Below are 20714 nucleotides of genomic sequence, written 5' to 3'. Positions count from 1 at the left end.
TCAAAACCTAGTAGGTTAACAGCTTTGTGGAAAAATGCGTTTGATGTGTCCTATTGCAGTTGGTAATCGGTTAAAAATTGATTGAAGACGAAACAGTCAGGCTGTTAATTTCGGAGTAAATCTTGATTTCATCGAACGTCATGAGCTGAGCTATCGAATCGCGGCTCTTCCCACTTGGCATTCATATTCTTGAACATTTTGCTAAAACAAAAAATAATTTCGATCAATATCTCGAGCAAGGCACGATTCGAACCTTTTCCTCCGCTTTTTACAGATGACTCCAAGCGATTCCCTGTCTGACAGGTCCTTTTAGTCTCTATCCAGTTTATGAGAGCATAGTTCGGTATTTGAGAGGAATCTTGAATAATTTTCCAGTCCTTCATAGCGACAAAAAAATAGTTTCCGATCTGTTCAGGTTTTGTTGTTATGTAGGCGCAAGAAGAGATGAGCATGGTTTCTTAGTCCTTCTTCCTCCTTCCATATTGTTTCATTTCCATTCCTCCTTCTTTCTTCAGTCTTGCAGATTTTGAAATGTTCTCTTCTGCTTATCTCTTGCCCCAAAATTAGTAATTTTTCGCATGATCCGTCTGCATAGAACACGTTTTCGACCGATTGCTGCGACTCGAAGACCCATCGAACACTCTGTAAGTTCAATTGTTGACATTTTCAGACATTTTCAGAACAAACGTTAATGAATTTTTGAAGGAGTTGCAATACATTGCTAAATCATTGATGTTCCTTCAAGACGATCGTTTATTTTCCCAAGAACAACTTTACGTTGATTTTTATTATTCCTCTCCGTCAGTAGCCAATTGTTTTTCGATGAAATATCTGAGACAGAAACGTTTTTTTTCTAGTTTTTCGGTGCCACATGTTTTTTCTTTTTCTCATTTTTTTAAAAGAAAAAGCTAGTGAAAAAGAACAGATAATGGGAGACGGATAATTTGATTTTTCGTGCGCACCGCAAACATGCTCCCCTGGACTATCACTCATTTTTTCGCGGATTTTCAAATTCGAATTAAATTTCTCTGAAAAAAAGCTATGAAATCCAATAAATGAAAAAGGAAAAATGGTTCTGATCGATTTGCTACAATTTACAGGAATGTATGTTGCTTAAATTTGGCTTTTTAACAAAACTTAGACTACGAAACGTTTGAAAATACTCACAGCTTTTTTCACTGTAAATGATTTCGTAATCGTGGATGAAGCTCTTCAATAGGTTCGTGGAAAATTGGGAAGTTCTTCGTTCTAAGGTTGTAGCAGGATGTTTTCAACTTCATCTTTGCATCATTGAAACCGGATTTTCTCTGAATAGTACAACACCGGAACTTGATTATCGTCGTGGATCGATTCATTTACTGATGACTTCTGTAATTAGAAATATTTAGAACGGGGCTACTGAAAATAACTAACGAATTGTTAAGATTTGTTTTAGGAAGTGGTGGCTTCAGAATTGTTCAGTTTACCCGGAATCGACATCACTTGAGAAGTTTGGGATCGTAGTATTGAGAAACCTCGAATTGAATTGTGTGATAGTAAGATCATCGAAGCTTCTAACACGAGTGTAAGTTTGTACGCAATGAGTGCAAGCAGAAATGAAGCTGAAAGCGGCTCATCGCCCATGGCTATCCGATTACTTCTTGCTTTTCATCGATTTTCTTTTTCGCCACGCTTGTTGTCCATCAAAGGTAATTTTCGGAGAAGCTTCTTTGGCATTTGAGTGGCATGATCTTTCCCAGTCCGTCAGGTTAGCTTCTGAAAATCATTGCGTATTTTGAATTATTCAGAAAGGCGAATAACTTACAAAATACGCTGATCCAGTACCATCAGTGAAAGGCCTCCCGTATTTTTAGCTATTGGTGTGGCCGTTTTTTTTGGATTCTCTGATTCCTTTTGGGCAGTTAGAGATTTCCAAACAGTCGGAACTCAGCATCTGAATTATCTTGTTACTCGGAAATATCTGAAATTGTATCTTCTGAATCGACTGTGACGATGCTGAAATATTCGCTCACCAATTTATTTTCTCAGTTCTCGTAAATCGCGTGTATTTGCCACTTCCCAAGTTATGCAATCTGGTCCATACTAAAATCCATCATCCTTTGAAATACCAGCACTGACGAGAAGAAGATAGATTCTCCGGTTGTCCTTGCGTGATTCTCCTGTAAAATCAAGAAACAAGTTCTATAAAATTATGTATTTGTGCTAACACTCCGAAAATACCATTCCGAAGAGCTTACCTTTTTTCAAATTATGCGAAACCGTTTGGGTTATTTTGATGAATAGAAAACGAATATACGGAACACGCTGTTCTTACGGGAACAAAAAGGATCAATAAGATGGGGGGTCATATGTATGCTCAGCAACGGACCCTCGTATCCCGAAAATGTGGGCGGACCATTGCGCGCGCACACACTCACCTAACACATAATTTGGTGGATTAGTTGGACCTTTCTCGTTTCTCAGAGAGAAATAAATGTGCAATTTGGAAGAAAGCAAAACTGAAGGTGTAGGGATCTTGTGAATTTAGCAGCTTCTGAAGTAGTTTCTGAAAATACGGTTTTTGATGGAAGGAAGCGTAAATTGATGAACTCACACTATCTTGATGCAGTTTTTCGTCCTTCTCAGAATTCAGCTTTGTCATAAACCAAATAAAAATGACCGGCTACGGTAGCGTCTTCTTTCAACCTTCTGTCCATTTTTTAATTCGGACCAAAGCATTAGCAACTAGTTCAGATAGTTTTTCTACAGCCTTTCATAACCATTTGTCCTGAGAATGTTTTCAGTTTTCTTCAATCTGCAAGCATCCAACTTCGTCGTTTACACTCACATTCGTTCAAATTGTTCTCCATAGTTTTGATGAACAAGACTCCTCGCATGAGATTCTGCTTATTTTTTTTCCAATTCCACGGCAAGAAAATCAATTTCATCGCTTGGTTGTGGTGATTGGAACTCTCAGGAGGAGTAGACAGACGGTCAATGTTGTAACGGTAGGTCAAATAAACCTTCAAAATGTTATGAGCAAAAGAAGGCTTCTGTTGTAGCTCCGAATGCGAACAATTGAGGTAGGAAAAGAAGGTATGCTTCGTGATCTGAAAAAATTCCAAGGTTGGCAAGGTTACCGTAAAACCTCTAATAGAACGACACCCGGATCGTCCACTTTGAGCCTATATATCTCATTTTCTCGAAATTTTCAAAAATTTTGGAGTGAAGACGACGCTTCAGGGTTTGAATTTAAACTTTGAGTTGAGATGCTTGTTATACTCCGCTAGTTGTTCGTAATTGATTTTTCGCGATCATTCTGGAAGTCGTGTTTTTGAGCGATTCAGTTGGAGGCCCATGGTTTTAGCTCAAGCATGCATTCAAGGATTATATGGGTTTTCATGGCGATTCGGTAACGGTTTTCTCAAAACGACAGAAAATGTACATTCCGTGATGTTCTTGAAATGTCCGATTGATCTTGAGAAATAAAGCTCTCCCTTACTCGAGCTCCTCAATATTTCTAAAGATGGGAATCTACCGACAAACCTAAAAGACAATAAGATTTGGTCCTCGTTTCGAAATTAAAAAGCGTACTCTGCTCCATCTGAGATATTGGATCCCACCTCGACACACTTCTCATCAACAATTCCTCGATTTCACTACATTATTCCCAATTATACATTTCTCGTCCACGAGAGTATCATCTTTTCCAGCTCAAATAGTTGATGATCAAGTCGAGTTGTGTGATGCCATTGTTTCAGTTTTCCACGTGCCTTTCCAAGTATTTTTCCTGCTCCAGATTCCAGAAAGCCTTACAAACTTGATCCCGAAGTCCATCCGGTTTCCCATTGATCCCTTTCTTTTGGTCGTTTTCTTCTCCCTACCTTCAATCATCTCATCATGCATCTTCCGTTGGGCGGAGTCTATTTCTAAAAAAAAAACTACTCAAAATGCTCTGTTTCCTACTCTCGCAACTAAATACACTTACTTGTTGTTTCGTCTCGTTTCACAAGCGTCTCTATCTCCATTGCATGACTCTTCTCTGCTCGCTGTTTTCCGCTTGTTTCTATCAGAAGATTATATAGTTTGAATGAGCGGAGAGGCTCTCGTTGCAGGAAGGCGTTGTTAAGGGGCGATATGGAAGCGATTACGAGAGAGAAGGCTAGAAGAAGATACGGAACACGATGTGGAGGACTCTCTTCTCCACCTTCAATGCCTCCTTCTTCCTCCTGACGGTTTTGGGCACGATAAGACGGCAGAGCGGTGGAAGAGGACAACGAGAATGGTGTTAGAGACAGTAGTTAGAGTGATGTCTCTGTCTTAACTATCTTTCTTCCCTCTGTGTTTCTCGATCACGGAGTGTTCTGCATAATTGAAACAGAACAAAACAACTGGAAATTGTATTTGAAGAAATTCCAAATTTTTATCATAATGAAAATATACTTTCAAGAGAGCATTTTAAGGGAATCGCATAGGAAATCAAATAGGAAGTTAGAGACTGATGAGTTCAACCATCAAATGGGACGTTTCGAAATATTAACTGGGACAGATGACAAATTAAAAAAATGGAAATTTCGCGGGAGATACAGTACAATCATAAACAGAAGGGGGGAAGAAAAGACATTTGAAAAATAAAGAGTGTATGGAAATAATTGAGAGTAATTGATAAATATGAAAATTAGAGATTACTGATATAACAAAACAGATGTTCCGGAATAAAAATTATAGTAAAGGTAAAAATACAGAATACCGTAAATGATCTTATAGCTCTAAGGCTCTAAGCCCACCCTATTCGTGCATTTCGAGCTCAATTATCTCCGTTTCTTTAAAAGAAAGTTACCATTTTGTTAACTGATAAAATGCGTCTCATAATATCTCCAACACTTTATCAGTTATTATAATTTTCATACCTTTTGTGAGAACCGAGTAACTTGAGCTTTAAGTGTGTGTAGATGGTAGGTTTCTAATAGAGTTTCAAATATATAATACGGTAATTAAAAAGTGTGAAAATATTGTTTCTAAGTTCCTCCGTTCTAAAATTCTGACGGAGATTTGTTTTAAACTAACAAAGCTAGAAAAGAAAGTTAGCGGTGAGAAGGAAAAAAATTGAAAGTATATAGATTAGGGATTTTGGAGAAAACAGAGGAACTTAGATTCGTTCAATTATATTATTGCTTCCAATTTGGGTTGCTTGCCACACGACGAATAGCCGATGATGGATTTTTGGCGCTGAAAAAAAACTATTAATACAACCTTATAAACAAAACAAAACGTACTTTGCTTTGCGAGGAAACCAGCCATTATTGATTTTGACTGTCTCAACGGTGGAACGCGATTTGGGATTTGGATCGAGCAACTTCTCGATAATTTCTAAAGTTTAGGGTTCTATTACTTGGATTTGCACAGATTGATGCCCACCTTTCGCTGTGCTGCTGATACAAGCATAACGGGGAATGGGGATTTTTTTTCGTGTAGACCCAATCAGCATACTGTAAGTGCGATCTGGAGAAAGGAAAGAAATTTAGAAACTCAAAAATTGATGATTGGAGTAGGCCAGTTTTTGGAAATTAACAACATAAGAAATCCCAAAAATCTACTTACTTCTCTGCTTTGAGCCATGGAAGATTGTTAGTCAACATTGTGAGCAGTACAATTCCACATGCCCAGTTATCCACAGGTGGTGCCAAATATCTTGCAGTTTTTCTTTTTCTGTAGCACTCAGGAGCTGCGTAAGCTTTGTGTCCCCGTACTCCGTCGTATGTTTGGGGGATTTTCCCAAATTTGTCAAAGCACATCTGAGCCCTCCAAAAGCCTCCGACCTTGACGATTCCTAGAATTTGAGACATTTAATGTTCATGTGCTCTGTTAAGTGCGTGTTGTGTTACTGACAAGGCTTGCGCGGACCGCGGAACATCGGATATCTCAATTTTTCTCGAATACTTAATTCATTTTTCTGTAACTAACATCAAAAGTTTAAAAAACACCTAAAGTCAACAAAAATGTCGCCAATGAGCCCATAGCGGAAAAGTTTTTGTTTCGGAATTTTTTTGAAATGATAGGTCGGAAAAATCAAATGTTCCGTTTTCCGACTCCTAACGAACCTGGTACTGTCTGAAATGCATATCTTATTTGCTCTGATCGAAGTTCATCACAGATGTGCACTTTATGCTCAATTACCTCGGTTCCTTTGAGAGATATCAAAAATTTGTCAACTGATAAAATATTGGTTATATCATGATAAATAAATTATCACTCAGAATTTTTCAAAAATCTTTCGAATGAACCGAGATAATTGAGCTCAAAGTGCACGTATAGAGTGGCCTTGGATACATCGTGATCATCAATACCTGTTTGCGTGACAAAAATATTGCCTGGATGAATGTCGAAATGAGCAATGTTTCTTCTGTGAAGGAAAGCCACAGCATCTATGAGCTGAGTGAAAATCTCCCTCGCATGGGGTTCTGTGAAGAATGCATTCTTGCAAAGTTGGTCTTTCAGACTTCCGCCATCGACGTATTCCATTCGCAACTCGTGGAAGAATTCCATGGTTTTCATGGAAAACATTTTGAGAATATTTGGATGTTGGAGTTCACTCAGTTTCATGTGTAGTCGGAATTCATCAACAACATGAACTCCATCCTTCAATCTCGTTGACACCAAGCCGACTGGAATGGTCTTCTGGACTAAGACCCAGTCTGGACATTGGGTGTTCTGCATGAGAAAAAATCTCACTAGCTTGTTTTTGCAGTAACCCAGTTCCTTTACCTTCATGTAATGGTCTTTTTGTGGAGGATCCGGATAGTACTTGTAAAGATTCTCATCCTTGAGATTGTTCAGAGAGCCATGGATTTGTTTTGGTGTAGTAACTGGGGTCGCAGTCTTCTCTGTGGTGGTTAAGCGAGACACTGACTGTGCTCTTTTTCTTTCCGGAGGGGCTACTTGATACTTGACGCTTCTAGAGGCGGTACGCTCAAGGTTAGAGGTTCTGGATGGCGAGAGAGGTGTGACCATAGCAGTTTTTCTAATCTCCACTTTCCCCAAAAATGGGAATTTGATAATTGTAGTTGAAGATGAGTCGGAGTTCATTGATGGTCGTCTAGTGACTGGTGGAGCAGAAGAATTTCTCCTCAGCATGCTTGCGTATCTCTTGTGACAGTACCTAGAAACTTCACTTTAGGAAATCAGAATATTTTAATAAACAAACAGGTTGTCTAACGAATGAGAATGAAAACAATTATTCCATCAAAAGAGGTCTTGAATTACTCAAAATTCTGAAAGTCAGAAGTTAGCTTCAGCTCAAGTGATCACAAAATTGTCGTCTAACTCTACCAATGCAAGTCAAATGTGCCAAGTTCCGATTGGCTCTTGATGTGTTTTATGAGAAAAAAACAGACTCTAGAAAATTGGTTCATTTCAGACCAGGCATTTTTTCAATGCACGAGTAATATGAATAAAAAAGTATGGGTTTAATTGGACAAGGAAAAAACCTATGCAAATAATCAGTTGACACCACCTAGCTGATTCAAATTCCAATATATAGTCACGCATATCGAATAATTTTTTTGATGTGACAAGCTGAGAACAGAAAAAATGGCACATGTAAAATTTTGAAAAATTGCATATACAACAATATTTTTTCGACCTCTCGCGGATTTCAAGAGTTTATGGTCTCACAAGTTTTCAACTGCCAAGATACAATTTGTATTATGATAAGTGTTTTTAAGTTAACTACTTTGTGATATACCTCCCTGGAAGCGAAATATATGGAAAACAGTTATGATTGAAACAATTGGTGAGAGGGGCGGTGCTTAGAAGTCCTCAGAAGAATTCGGATTTACGGAGTGACAGAAGGAGGTGGGTCACCAGGTCTCCAAACATATTCGGAGCAACTGGATGACGCTCCGCCCTGAGCCAGATGCCGGAAAACTCCGCCCATCAGAGCCAATCAGAGCCAAGCGAAGAAAAAAATAGAGCCAAGCAAAAAATTTTGACTGTAGTGCTCTACTTCTCAACGGAAACAACACAAATGAACTAACCTACAGAGAACAGAGATTATCAAAACTACAAATGTAATGAGGGATGCCATAAAATTGTTTACAAAACATTAATTAGCTAACACGAGTCTTAAACTCTTTTTGTTAAGTTCATTCGAACAGATTTAGATTTCTCCATGATCAATGTTTAAAAAAAGCAATATTTTATGAAACAAGTCATATGTTCTTTCAACTTTTAAATTGATTTGGTAGCTGATAAATTATTTATAACTCTGGTACCAAAACTGTAGCTGAAGAGAAACGCCGATGACCGTGGACAAAATACCGTAACCCAAACATTAGTTTTTCAGGTTTTGAAGTCTTCGCTATCAAAATGGTTTTTTCGACTTATTGAGTAAAAAGAAACCGAAAGCATGACGAAAATCAGTGAAAAATGAGGAAATAAGGGCTGAGAATGAAAATATGTTTAGGTTAAGGTAGTTGACGCTTTAAGACTTTCAGTCACGCCCACTGGCGTCTCTCATTCACATTTTCAGTATTTTGTATAAAAATAAAGCCTGATCAAGCTTCTAAAAATTAGATATCCTGTGTGAGCAATAGAGACCCTGAATAAAATCGTGTGGTTCTGATAGGTTTGAAATAAAATCAGAATGATGTCAGATCGCTGTACAAGAACTCATTCGCGTGTTGTTCCAAAAATCGGAAAACTTATGAAAACGTTTGAATCGAGCTCGAGAAACAAGAACAAGCAATGAGCAATCAAAAGAAATTTGAGCATTACAAATTTCGTGATCAAGTCATAATAATCCTAGAATTCAATCATAGTGTCATCGAAGTATGCTAGAGATAATCTGGACAGAAAAGCCATCACGTGAAAAGTACAATTCGCGCATACAATTCTTTTGCTTACGACAGCAGAAGTCTTTCAAACCATCTACTTGCAGAGTGAAAAATTCAAGAATGAGGGAATCGGACAAACAAGAAATGAGGATTAAAATGAACTTCAGATAACAAACAGATGAAACAATAAGATTCTTAATTTGGAATGAAATTTGAAAAAAAACTGAAGCTTTTCGGGAATCAAATATTTCCGATGCTTTTTTCTCAGAATCAGGTTCCGGTTAGAACTCTTCAGAATTTTTTTAGAATTAGAACTTTTTGTACTACGGTATGTCAAAGAATTCTCCTAAATTACAAAATATTAAAACTCGGAATTTTTGACATTCCCGAAATTCCAAATAGGGCATTTGCGGATATCCCTACGAACGGAATCTTTGGACGAGTCTATTTTTGCCAATGGAAAATATTTCGATTTGTACCCTATAATGTCTTTTTCCATAGACTGGCCATTGCAAAACATATAATGCCCCTGTAAAACTATAAAAGCCATAATTATCTAGAGTGAACTCTTTTTTTTTTCATTTGTTGGTCGCTTTCCTTTAACGATGAGAAGCAATTAACATCATCAGAATGCGTCAAACTCATGATTTGATTAGTCACACGATACCTGAAAAAGCAAAAATTTTAAATCCCTTTGGGAGTCGAATGTGAGACTTCTACCCAAATTAAGGTAGAAAATAGAGTTTCGGGGAAAGTTATGAGTCAAGATGGTACCTTAAATTGAGCACTGATTAAACTGAACATTGACCCTTGCGGACACGGAGCTAATAGCATGAAGATCTGATTTTTGTAAAGTTTGAGTCCAATAGCCATACATACCTCTGATTCATTCGTTTTCTTTGAAAATCGTATTTTGAGTTTCAGATTCTATCGGTTGTGGGTTGGAGAACTTGAAAAAAGTTTGATTGAAACAAATAGTTCATTAGGGTTTTTGATAATTAAGACAGTTCGAATAATATTTTACCATAATAGCAATGAGAAAAACTTTACAAGACATTTTGATTATTTAAAGTGCAAGAAATAGAAAAATGATTTGAGGGGAAGATATAAGAAATGAATCATTGGATTCAGGGAGTTTCAATTAACACAGTTATGAAGAGGAGATGATGATTTGATTATAACAAACGAGGTGAAGCTTTTGAGATTTTTTTTGGAAGAGATTGAGTTCGCTGTTCAAGTAGAAATCACAGGAAAGTTAGATGGAACGCTAAAAAAACCGGGAGGATAGTCGAACACTGATTTGAAAAGGTTGAAACTTTGAGAAAATGAAAAATAGGGATCAACAAAGCCTGGCTAAATGAATTTTTTCTTTTGTAATAATTCCGGCATAGCTGACTGCAAACGAGTAGTTAGAAATCTATATTTCAATAGGATAGAAATGGGTTTTCGCAGGCTCGGGTCGTGTAAAATGGTGTCAACGAGGACATCTGAAAAGCTATAATTGTTTATTTGTCTTCAGATTTTCAGATACATACTTGTGCCGAGCGCATCAATTTTTCTCGCATCTTGAATAACCTCAAGGACTCTCTTGTGCAATGGTTGATCAGTTGGCAATCTAGAAAATATTTTCGATTAACAATAGTTTCAGCTTACAGGTTTCAGAACAAAGAATAGAAAAATTTCTACAAAAAATTAAAGAAAAACTCTGTCGAACACTTACGGATTGTACAGGACTATCATAGCATATAAAGTCAGGCCAGCTGAATAAATGTCTGCTTCAGTACCCGAATATGAGACTTCAGAGAAGCATTCCGGTGCCGAGTACATTCCTTCACCGATAAGTCCATTCAATAGTATTTCCCTATTCTTGCTGTCTTTTATGGGAGATACATTTGAAAGTCCGGTAATCTTGAGAACGCCTGAAATTGTGCTCGTTTTTTTCAAATTTAAGCTTGCCCACTGACCATTCCCGGTGTACAGAAGATTCTCTGGCATTATGAGTCTATGACAGTAATTCTTTCCGTGAAGAAATTGCAACCCAGTGAGCAGGTCCTTGAAGAGGCTTTGCACAGATCCCGGAGGAAACAGGATGCGCATCTCGATCCTTTCGGAGATTTTCATCAAATTGCGAAACACCAGAATGTGATAGCCATCGACAGTGCTTTGTGAGAGAAAGTTGATAATATTCTTGTGTTGCAAATTAGTAAGGAGCTCAAGCTCCTTTGTATACTCCTTCTTCCCTGCCTTGCCGTGGAAAACCTTCGCGATGGCTCTTTCGAAATTGAATTTCTCATTACAAAGAATTTCTTTGTGGTGTGTCCCAGTTTTCACAATCTCGATTGGTGTATATTGGGGAGTTTTTCTCAAAATCTCCACCGATGAGTCTTTGTTAAGGGAAAACCATCCGAAAAATGAAGACATTCTCTGAAAACTTTAATGTAAATGTTTTTTCGAGAGGTCTAAATTTTTAGGGGAAAAAATATGAGAAAATCACTTACTCGGATGTTGCAGAAACTGTGACAATGCAGTTATGAAGATAAGACAAGGCAGAACGAATCTGAAATGAGCTTAGGTTTGTTTGATGACACGAATTACCGGATACGTGTGTATAAAGAAAAGTATTCATTCAAAGAAAAAATGAATCACATAACTATTTTTTCTTTTCCGGACACACTCAATTAATATCCAAGTTATCCACCAACAAGGTAAGATAGACTCCGCTTTCCTCAGTAACGCTAGTTAAGAAGCCTAACAAGACTCCGCCTTTTTTCAACTGCATCAGTGATTCAAAACAATAATTAATTCCCCGGGGAAATCAATAATCAATCAGGGAAAAATTTTGTTGGCTCGGAAAGAGAGGCGAGAGGAAAGTTTTGACAAAATTCTAACATCACAATTGGATACATCGGAAAAATAGGGATGATAATTTGAGTTATTATGCTTGTCTGAGAAAAAAAAGGTTAGAGAGTATTTTTTGCAGTCTGAATACGGTAGCTATATCGAAGCGAAGAGCCTAAATAGCACACATAAGGTGGAGACACATACACTTTTTCTCTGCGTCTCAACCTTTTTTTTCTCAGACAAGGATAATAGAGATGGAGTGGGGGTCATGAAAAAACAATTAGGTATGAAACTCTGGCAGTTGAACTTTTGGCCCCATTTTCAATGGTGCAGCTACGCGAAATTTTCAATATATGAAGCCGGTTCATAATCACACAATGAGGGAATACCGATTACTGTACACCGCTACATCAAATTACATACGGTTACTACAAAAACTCTTGGTACATATCTCATTTCTCCATTCCTTCCGAAGAAATGTCGGTAACATATTAGCGAGAACCTTCATGATCATATGTGTATGATACAAATTGAAGAATTCTTAATTGGGAAAACATGTAAACTGTATTTCATAGCAGTATTGTTATCACAACTCAATGAACATTAGCAAAATAGAAACTAGAACCTTAACAACTTTTCCTGAAACGGCGCAAGTTTTTTTTAAGACAGACATAAAAGACACTCGCCATTTGTTTAAAATAAAAAATATCAGGTAAGACAAGTAATAAATGACAATTGACATATTAAAAGTGCATCATTTCCGAAGTATGGAGTCGTTAAGTTGACTAATGGAAAAGTACATCAATTAAGCTTTGATGAAACATTTCCAGTGTCTCACTAACTTCACAGTTACTAGTGACGTTAGTAGATGATCAGCAAACTGATTGTCATTGTTTTTTAACAGGATAAATTTTTCATGATTTATTTCTCCGATATTTCAATCCATAGGGAGTATGACGTTTGATGTTGATACCTTGGACTCTGCGAAACACACCAGGCTCCATTCTAATTAGGGATATTTCCGAAGAGGGAAATTTTTGCAAATTGAGTATTTAGTGAATCTCAACGTAAGTACACATGATCTAGGGGAGATTCAAAAAGATGTTCGAATAAAATTAGAAAGATAAACACTTCCCAATTCATCCCGAAAATGTGAATTAATGCTAATTAAGGCGGATACCGGCTGTGATTCCCTTTGGATTGTGGCAGATACAGTAGTTCATGTGAGAAACATTAAACTTTTCAGTTAAAAACTATAAAAAATTGAAAAAACTTACAAATCCGGAACAAATTAGTAACGAGCATATACACATTTATGAAATTCGCTATTTTCGATATCTGCCAAAGTGGCTCGTTGGCATGGATCAGTCTCGAGAACTCTTCCGAGAGTTTCTGAAAAATATTTTTTCACATTTTTAAATATTAATGAGTACTTTGAATCTCTTCGTTGTTTTTAACACATAGAACTTGCTTATTGAAAGTTTGATGAAGTTTCCAGCGATTGTAATTATAGCATTTTCTGTAAGTTTGCACTATTAAAGTTAGAAAGAAAAACATTCTGACTCACTCTGAAGCAGCATTCCATGGAACTTCACGAGCAACCATGTAATACAGGACTATTCCGGCTGACCATATGTCAACTGGTTGGGCATGGTATGCATACCTTCCGAAACATTCAGGGGGCCAGAATTTTGTTGTTCCCACTGCTTGAGTAATCAACTTTAACTTTCCATAAACTCGAAAACGGCTAGAACATCCAAAATCGGCAATTTTCAGAACGTCTAAAAAGGAAGTCATAGATTTTGTTCAATAATAATAATAATTTTTTGACTTACTGTCTACCGAAAGTAGCAGATTTCTTGGTTTGATGTCATGATGGACAATTCCTTTCTCATGTATGTATCTCAAGCCAGCTATCAGTTGTTTGAAATAACGCTGAACCAAATCAATTGTGAGATAACCAGAGCAGATTCTGCTGTGGAGTGTTCCGTTATTGGCGTATTCTTCAACTATCAGACAATCATCTCTTATCATTTGATGGCTATGAATTCTGATGACGTTTTGGTGGCCGTGACAAGTCAGATGAATAGAGATCTCTCGGTTGGTGTGAACTTGTTCAACTCTACTACCAGGAACATATTTTATTGCGCACAGGTAGTTTAGGCTCGCTTTCTGACGTACGAGCCAAACTTCTCCGAACGTTCCTTTTCCGAGTTTTCTTATTGGCTCGAATTTATTTTGCTGTTTCAGAACAGCTGGAACTTTCGGTTTTGCACATGGTGAGTAGCTCGCAACCCAATTGAGAAAGTCGATCAACCACATTTTTCTGGAAATTGTGAACAGTCAAAGTTATGTATAGCAAAACGTGAAAAAATAAATTAAGTATTATCAATTAGTTAAAAATCTTCTCTGGAAAAATTTGGAGCTCGTGAATGATTTCTTCTTTGGATTCTTAGAGAGAATTGAATGAGTCTATGCATTTTTTTCTCAAAAAAATGAAGCTCCTTTCTATCAGACCTATAATTTTTTATTGGGCAAAAGGGGTAGGTAGGTTTTTTCTTTTCGAAAAAGGGAAAAAATGACGTACATATGAACATTGCCGAGGTCCTGAGAATGAATTGTTATGAATTCTAATTTGGCAAGACTTGAATATTGAAGCTTTTGTTATTTTGCCTTATCTTACTTGGGAGCTATTTGAGCATTGCTTCAGGTTACAAAAGTGAACTTCGAAAAGATTTGGGCGAATAAAACTTTCTTTTGATTTCAAAGTTTTTGAAAATTCACGGTTTGACAAAGAGGTCCCGGGATCACATTGGGCTGTCCAATTTTGTGAAATACTGTTTTTAGCATTTCTGATCGTTTAGAACCTTTTTCAGCACTGTTCGAAAAGTTTCAAAAATCCACTTCAAAAGTGTAGGAGTACTCTATGGAAACTTAAAAAAAAACAGAGAACATTTTTTTTTTCATTTTGATTGTTTCGAATTAACATCTAAAATCGGAAAAAAAAGATCTGCGTTCGGGGGGAATCGAACCCCCGTCGAATGCTTGGAAGGCATCCATGCTGACCATTACACCACGAACGCGACGAGAGAAAAAAGTGGTGAGCCCGTTGACAACTGTGTGTCTCTGTGTGTCTAAACCAGAAACTTTTGTGTACACTTCCCTTTGCATCTCTTTCAACATTTGTGTTTGTCACTTTCCACATTTGTTTTATTTCACAAAGTTTCAGAAGATTTTAATTAAAAGGAAGAAGAATACTGGTTGTGAAAGGGATTGTGAGAAAAACAGAGATGAGTATTCTGAATCAAACTATTTTTTGAACTTCAATTTCAGTTTGGAAACGTCCGGCTTGATGTCAACCTCTTCGTCTTCATCGTCTACTTCTTGCTTCATTTCTGGCTTATCGCCCATGAATGCACCGATTCGGGGAAAATGCACCCAGTATTCCGCCAGGTCGTCTTTGATTCTGCCATCCTTGTAGTAGACATTCTGAAAATTAGTTTTGTCAAAAATTAAATTCAAAAATTGATGAAAACTCCGTTTAAGGTCACCAAAATTGATAAAAGGAGGCGAGACATCAAAAATTTCGGGGGACAGATCGGGGGACGAAATCGCGCCGCGCTTATGTAGACCATCAGTCGTCAGGCGCCTTCGCGCCCCCGTAGCTCAGCCGGTAGCGGCGCTGTACCCCTGAGCTGCCTGTCATGAGTTCAACCCCTCATAGGGGTTCTCTATGCAAAATATTTAAAACGATTGTTACCAGAAAGAAAATTATTCATTTCTGTTAAACAAAGTTTTTTTCTCAAAAAATTACTTTTCGCGATTTTTTAGGAATAATAGTCAAAAAACTCACTGTTCTTGGCTTCATTGTATAACCATTTATGGCGAATTTCACATCGAACAGTAGACTCAGCTCACACCATTTCTGTGCTACCATATCCACTGTAAAATTTACAATTAGCTTCAGAAATACCAAACAAAGAAGTTTGGGAGACGCTTATTCAAATGATACGGCATTCTTAAAAAATTTTCTCACAAGTTTTATGTCTTGTTGCTATAGGCAACATCAAAGAAAAAATGATGACACTATTCCAGTTTAGTGGTCCCAAAAAAATTCGAGGGAATCCTGAAAAATATAGGGGATTCTTAAAAAAGAAAGAGGCTTACAAAAATTCGAAAAACTTTTTTTTCAGGGTCCCTTCAATTTTCTTTGGATCCCTCAAATGGAATAGAGTATTTCTCTTCCGAGATAAATTACCTGTGTATTCTTTTTGAAATTCGTTGTTAAGGATCGGCTGAATGATGGCGAAGGCTTTCTGAAACCTCATTAATATTAAAAGTAGGGCAAATTATATCTGTTTACCTTATGTTCATCAGTTACTTCTGCAAATCTCATGAGTTTCCAAAGCTCCGGATGCCCTTCAACAAAGTCAATTAGCGCTGTTTCCACTTCTGTGGTCCAACCTTTTGGAAAATTGGGTATTGTGGTCATCTGAAAATGTTATTATAATGAAAATATGTTTCTAAAAAGCTGATAACTCAATAAGGAGGAAGATGAGATCTCAAAATAAAATGTTTTGATGAGAGAAAAAGAAACCTGTCAAAAAAAACGAAGAAATAGAAAAAAATTGGAAAGTGTACTTCTCATATTAGCTATTCTGATACAAAAAAGATTAGAATCGATTCTTTTTTTCTTCTTCTTTCGTGTCTCCGTCGCTGCGTTGTGGCCAGAGAACGGAGGTATGTCCTAAGAGACAGAGCACCAAAGGGGGTATTTTATATGCCGCAGAGAAATGAGATAGAATGCACGAAAGGGAGCAGACTTGGTAGAGATTGATGGCTGACGGAAATGAGAAAAGGAGACATGGGAGGATATAATCCGAATTGAAATATCAAGGCGAATGTCTAATACGTGCATCTAAAATTGAATATGAACAAAAGGAAAATCCAAATGGGAAGTAAGAAATTTCACAATTCCAAAAACTAATGATTCTAGAATCAAACATTGTATTCATTTAGAAGTAATGTTCTCAATAAAAAAAAAGTAAACACGCTCCAAAAACTTTTGCTCCAAGAATGGCAGCTGGCATCGTTGTCACATGTTTGCAAAACTATTAGAGCACCATTTTCTAAAAACACATAGTCTAAAAGAATTGAATTGAGAAATTCGTTTTAATGAGCTTTGGCGGAAAAATAGTGATGTGTTTGTATTAAAAACTTGATATTGATACCTCAGGTAATTTTTTTTTCTTTATATTTGAAAAAGACTGAAATATCCTAAAGCATTTTATTCGTCTGTTTAGCATATTTTTCTCAATTAAAAAAGCTCATAATATTTGCTTCCTGGCTTTATTGAAACTATTTTAAAGTGAACTTTTTTAGGAAAAAAATTTGATTGACAAACTTAAAGTGACCAGTAATCCAAGGGTACTACCAAGAACTTTTTTCCGTTGCATATAAAAATAAGCAAAAAAAATTATTGTAAAAAATTTATTCATAGGTTTCCGGAGTTTCGCAGTTCAAATGAGGTAGATTTCAATATTGCAGGGGATACTTGTATCAAATAGAGGTAGTAAATTGGTGAAGAAGTTTCAATTGCCAGTTCCATATGTGGGTTTCAATGTAAAATTCCTGGCTTTGAACTCCGAATAGCTGAAAGGAAAATTACAGAGGTTTGTGAAGCAATAGCACAACCAATAATCGCTTGCTGGAAGCCGAAGCTCGACTCCACCGTCTGAAAAAAAGTATCAGTTCATTTTTGGGGCTTGTACTTTTCCTATTTCTAATACCAACCTGGAAAACGCAATCGTGGTCGTCTTTTAATTCAACAATGTTGGGAATTCTACTCGGATGACGCTCTCCACCACCGAAAACACCGATACCGTCATGCACAGAGTATACCGCGGTACAAAACTTGCGGTGGTGGAGAGTCGTTACAGCTTCCTCGTAGTTATTGTACCCGTAACACATGAGGCATATGGAGACCGGCAAGATGGCAAGAATCAGGAGTATCATAAATAGAGATTTCATTACTGGAGTACAGGATAAGTAGTGTTGGAGCGAGAAGATAGCTAGAGGCGTGTTGATGAGCCCGATGGGTGAAGAACTAAAGCTTCTCAAGGCATTTTGTATTATTCATTCTGGGCGGAGCTTATTAACTTTGGTTAAGTTTGGCAAACTGAACTTTCTTTTCTCAGAACGAATATTCCCGATTGCTCCGCCTTTTTCCCAAACAAATATTTGATTAAAAAATATTTGAAGGACTCGCATAAAAAATGAAGGTTATTTACTAGCATGAATTTGTAATTATCAATATAATTTCCAAGCTAAAAACCATTTTAAATTGTAATTTTTATGTTGTAGGCTTGTAAAAAGCCAGCATAAAGCAATTAACTACAAAAACAGTTTCGGGCAGCATAAAGTACATTTTTTGCTTTACTGGTCTACTCAGAAAAATCATTTGTTTGCTCTGGCTCTCGCCGTTTTTCGCAACATTTTTGAACAAAGTTCGCCTCAATATTTGCCAAGGTTTTTTTTCGAATGGACGAAAAAACTCGGGTCAACGTGGTTTTGTTTATTTTGGTTCGAAAAGAAAGAGGAATGAGACAAAACGAATTTTATAGAACGTTTAAAAATACGAACTCAGAAAAGACGCTCAGAAGGGATGGTTCGTTTCTGTTTGGCGTTTTTTCCAGCGAACTCTCGATACGTATTTGAATACGACTATGAATAATCGTAAACCAACATTGAAAATCGAATAACTTTAAGCCAAAGTTAATCTCGAAAAGTTTCACAGATCCTTTGTCATACTTAGTTCTCAAGTGAGCTGGAATAATTGCATGGTTGGAGATCTGTCTTGGAAAAATAACAGTATTAGTACTAACTAAGACAAATTGTGCTTTCAAAAGAACCTTTTCTATTTTAGAAGAGTCTAAAAAAAAAAAAAAAAAAAAAAAATCCAAAAAAATTATAAACTAATTTTCGAATTTTGAGGTGGCGAAAAATTCTGGAAAAAAAGCGGTCCTGAAAAAGGATTTGATGGATAGTAGAGTCATTATCAATGGAAATTGTTTTTCATTTTTAATTTTTCTAATTTTCATGTGCGTAGAATGTTTTCGCAAACAATCGCAGTCAAAGCACGTGTATTTTAAAATGACCGAAGTACAATTAAAATTATGTATTACCATTTTCAAAACGCAATACAGTACGATCAATATCTTTAGGACCCATCGATTTTGGCGGTTCCAAGAGAACAGGAAGAGATATCAAATTTCTGTAAACGCCATTCGATTCAAGATAAAAAACCCGAGAGGACAAATTTTCGATTCTACCACTTTCCGTTTTAGAGTACCACCAAAAATGCCTATTTTTGGCCGGTCAATATCTTTAGGACCCCTGGAAATTTTGAAATCTTGTTCTTGTTTCGTCGAATTTTCACTTTTAAGCTGAAAATAATTTTCAGTTTTGTGCTTTTTAGATAATTTTTATAAGTATCTCAAAAATGTTTCATAATATGTCGACTTTCCAAATTAATTTTTTTTTCTTCAATTTTTCCTAATTTTTGGTTATTTTTGTAAAGGTCACCCAATTTGTCAAAAAATGTAACTATTCAAAGAGAACAAGAAGAAGTGTGTGATGTTCCACATATTGGGTTATTTCCAAAAACTACGAAAAATGATGATTTGGAAAGTCGACAAATTATGAAAATTCTTTGAGATACTTATAAAAATGTACCTAAAAAGCACAAAAATAAAAATTATCTTCAGTTTAAAAGCGAAAATTCGACAAAAAATGACCAAAATTTCGAAATTTCCAGGCTCCTGGACGTTTCAGAACTCGACGTTTCGGAACCACGACGTTTCAGAACCGTACAGTTCAGAACCCGACAGTTCAGAACCCGACGTTTCAGAACCCGACGTTTCAGAACTTTTCTGCATTTTTGTATAGTGGTTTTTGCGCACCAGATGAGCATTGCTCATTTCAATTTTGCGTTTTTCTGCTTGTGGACTGAATAGAATTAGATGCGATGAGGACAGGTAAAAAATTTGGAAATTTTTAAAATATTTTAAGAAGAGGTATTTCAAGAGAAATGGAAAATTCAAATTAGAGATTTTTTACTGCTTATGGGAATATGGAAATTACAACAGTATATGTTGGCAGACACCAGCATATTACCGTATTTCGTCTAAGAAAAGCGCACCCAAGTCCTCAACTTTGCGCTTGATTATCTCGATTTCTGTGAGAGATATCAAATAATGGTCAACTATTAGGTTGGCTAAAAAGAAACCGGAATCGTCTTTGATGGATTATATTTTAGAGGAAGAAAACATTGGAAATTTCTGTTATGTTTCATCTTAAAGTACTTTTCATGACGCGTTGTCGTGGAATATCACATATTCCACTAGTCTTTAATCTCAAATGAGGAAAATCCTCTCTAATGTTCTTTCAGGTTTCTTCAGATCTTTTACACCCCAACGGCCTGCATTCAAACTACCGCCAACGTCATCAGTTTGAAGCGCCTCGTGCGTACACTCCACCAACAACACGCTTCTCCGGCGCCAAGTTCAAGTCACCTGCTCAAACATGTCACATTAATTCTCTCTTATCTTTGAGATGACCTTAAGTCATCTTTCGCTAACCTTTTCTCTATAATTATATTGAATAAAGACTTAGTAATAAGTCAATGTTCTTTCCACGACTTCTAACAGCCGACGTCCACTTCTGATTTTTTCCGCGCTATAACTAAAACTTGAACATGTTTTCAACACATGTCTTAAAACCGTTCAACCAATTCTTAAACGTCTTTGAGAGCCATGGGGACAATGAACATGGATTTCCGCCTCAAATTTCCGATAATTCTGTTTCGAAGCAAGTAGTTGCATCGGACACGAGCCAAACTATTCACTAACTTGCTCAGCAGATTGGACGTTTTTATGGCACTATTGTACAATACGTGTACGCGTTTCGGCAAATGAACCCATATGGAAAAAATATTTGAAACAAAGTAAGCAACGCCAAAAAAGCGGCAAGAATGGCAACTACTACGATTCTTCTCTGCCG

General features: G+C 36.8%; 6 protein-coding genes and 1 non-coding gene across 7 annotated transcripts; all 7 read right to left on the bottom strand.

Moving 5' to 3' along the window:
- Window positions 1-1462: 1462 nt before the first annotated feature.
- On the bottom strand, window positions 1463-4007 carry CBG25742 (the record flags this gene model as incomplete). Its single annotated transcript, XM_045240731.1, has 3 exons — window positions 1463-1601; window positions 2084-2159; window positions 3968-4007. 3 exons carry the CDS (start codon window positions 4005-4007, stop codon window positions 1463-1465), a joined length of 255 nt encoding a protein of 84 aa, XP_045099006.1.
- A 1140-nt stretch (window positions 4008-5147) lies between these two features.
- CBG10242 lies at window positions 5148-7113 on the bottom strand (the record flags this gene model as incomplete). Its single annotated transcript, XM_045240730.1, has 3 exons — window positions 5148-5208; window positions 5581-5809; window positions 6327-7113. The coding sequence occupies 3 exons, from the start codon at window positions 7111-7113 to the stop codon at window positions 5148-5150; spliced, it is 1077 nt and encodes a 358-aa protein (XP_045094234.1).
- Window positions 7114-10166: 3053 nt separating this feature from the next.
- On the bottom strand, window positions 10167-11234 carry CBG10241 (the record flags this gene model as incomplete). The annotated part of the gene is made up of 4 exons (XM_002631928.1): window positions 10167-10300; window positions 10349-10428; window positions 10534-10732; window positions 10778-11234. The coding sequence occupies 4 exons, from the start codon at window positions 11232-11234 to the stop codon at window positions 10167-10169; spliced, it is 870 nt and encodes a 289-aa protein (XP_002631974.1).
- Window positions 11235-12945: 1711 nt separating this feature from the next.
- On the bottom strand, window positions 12946-13976 carry CBG10240 (the record flags this gene model as incomplete). The annotated part of the gene is made up of 4 exons (XM_002631927.1): window positions 12946-13046; window positions 13088-13173; window positions 13222-13435; window positions 13490-13976. The coding sequence occupies 4 exons, from the start codon at window positions 13974-13976 to the stop codon at window positions 12946-12948; spliced, it is 888 nt and encodes a 295-aa protein (XP_002631973.1).
- A 689-nt stretch (window positions 13977-14665) lies between these two features.
- Window positions 14666-14737, bottom strand: CBG29079. The gene has a single exon. It is a non-coding gene (tRNA).
- Window positions 14738-14963: 226 nt separating this feature from the next.
- On the bottom strand, window positions 14964-16146 carry CBG10239 (the record flags this gene model as incomplete). Its single annotated transcript, XM_045240729.1, has 4 exons — window positions 14964-15143; window positions 15508-15596; window positions 15913-15970; window positions 16018-16146. The coding sequence occupies 4 exons, from the start codon at window positions 16144-16146 to the stop codon at window positions 14964-14966; spliced, it is 456 nt and encodes a 151-aa protein (XP_045094235.1).
- A 1125-nt stretch (window positions 16147-17271) lies between these two features.
- Window positions 17272-17684, bottom strand: CBG10238 (the record flags this gene model as incomplete). Its single annotated transcript, XM_002631925.2, has 2 exons — window positions 17272-17388; window positions 17448-17684. The coding sequence occupies 2 exons, from the start codon at window positions 17682-17684 to the stop codon at window positions 17272-17274; spliced, it is 354 nt and encodes a 117-aa protein (XP_002631971.2).
- Window positions 17685-20714: the final 3030 nt, after the last annotated feature.

The sequence above is a fragment of the Caenorhabditis briggsae genome (genome assembly GCF_000004555.2).
Source record: "Caenorhabditis briggsae complete genome, chrX, whole genome shotgun sequence".
NCBI classification, from domain to species: Eukaryota; Metazoa; Nematoda; class Chromadorea; order Rhabditida; family Rhabditidae; genus Caenorhabditis; species Caenorhabditis briggsae.
Note: the sequence above shows the minus strand (reverse complement) of the source record. Positions and strands in the feature narration are given on the sequence as shown.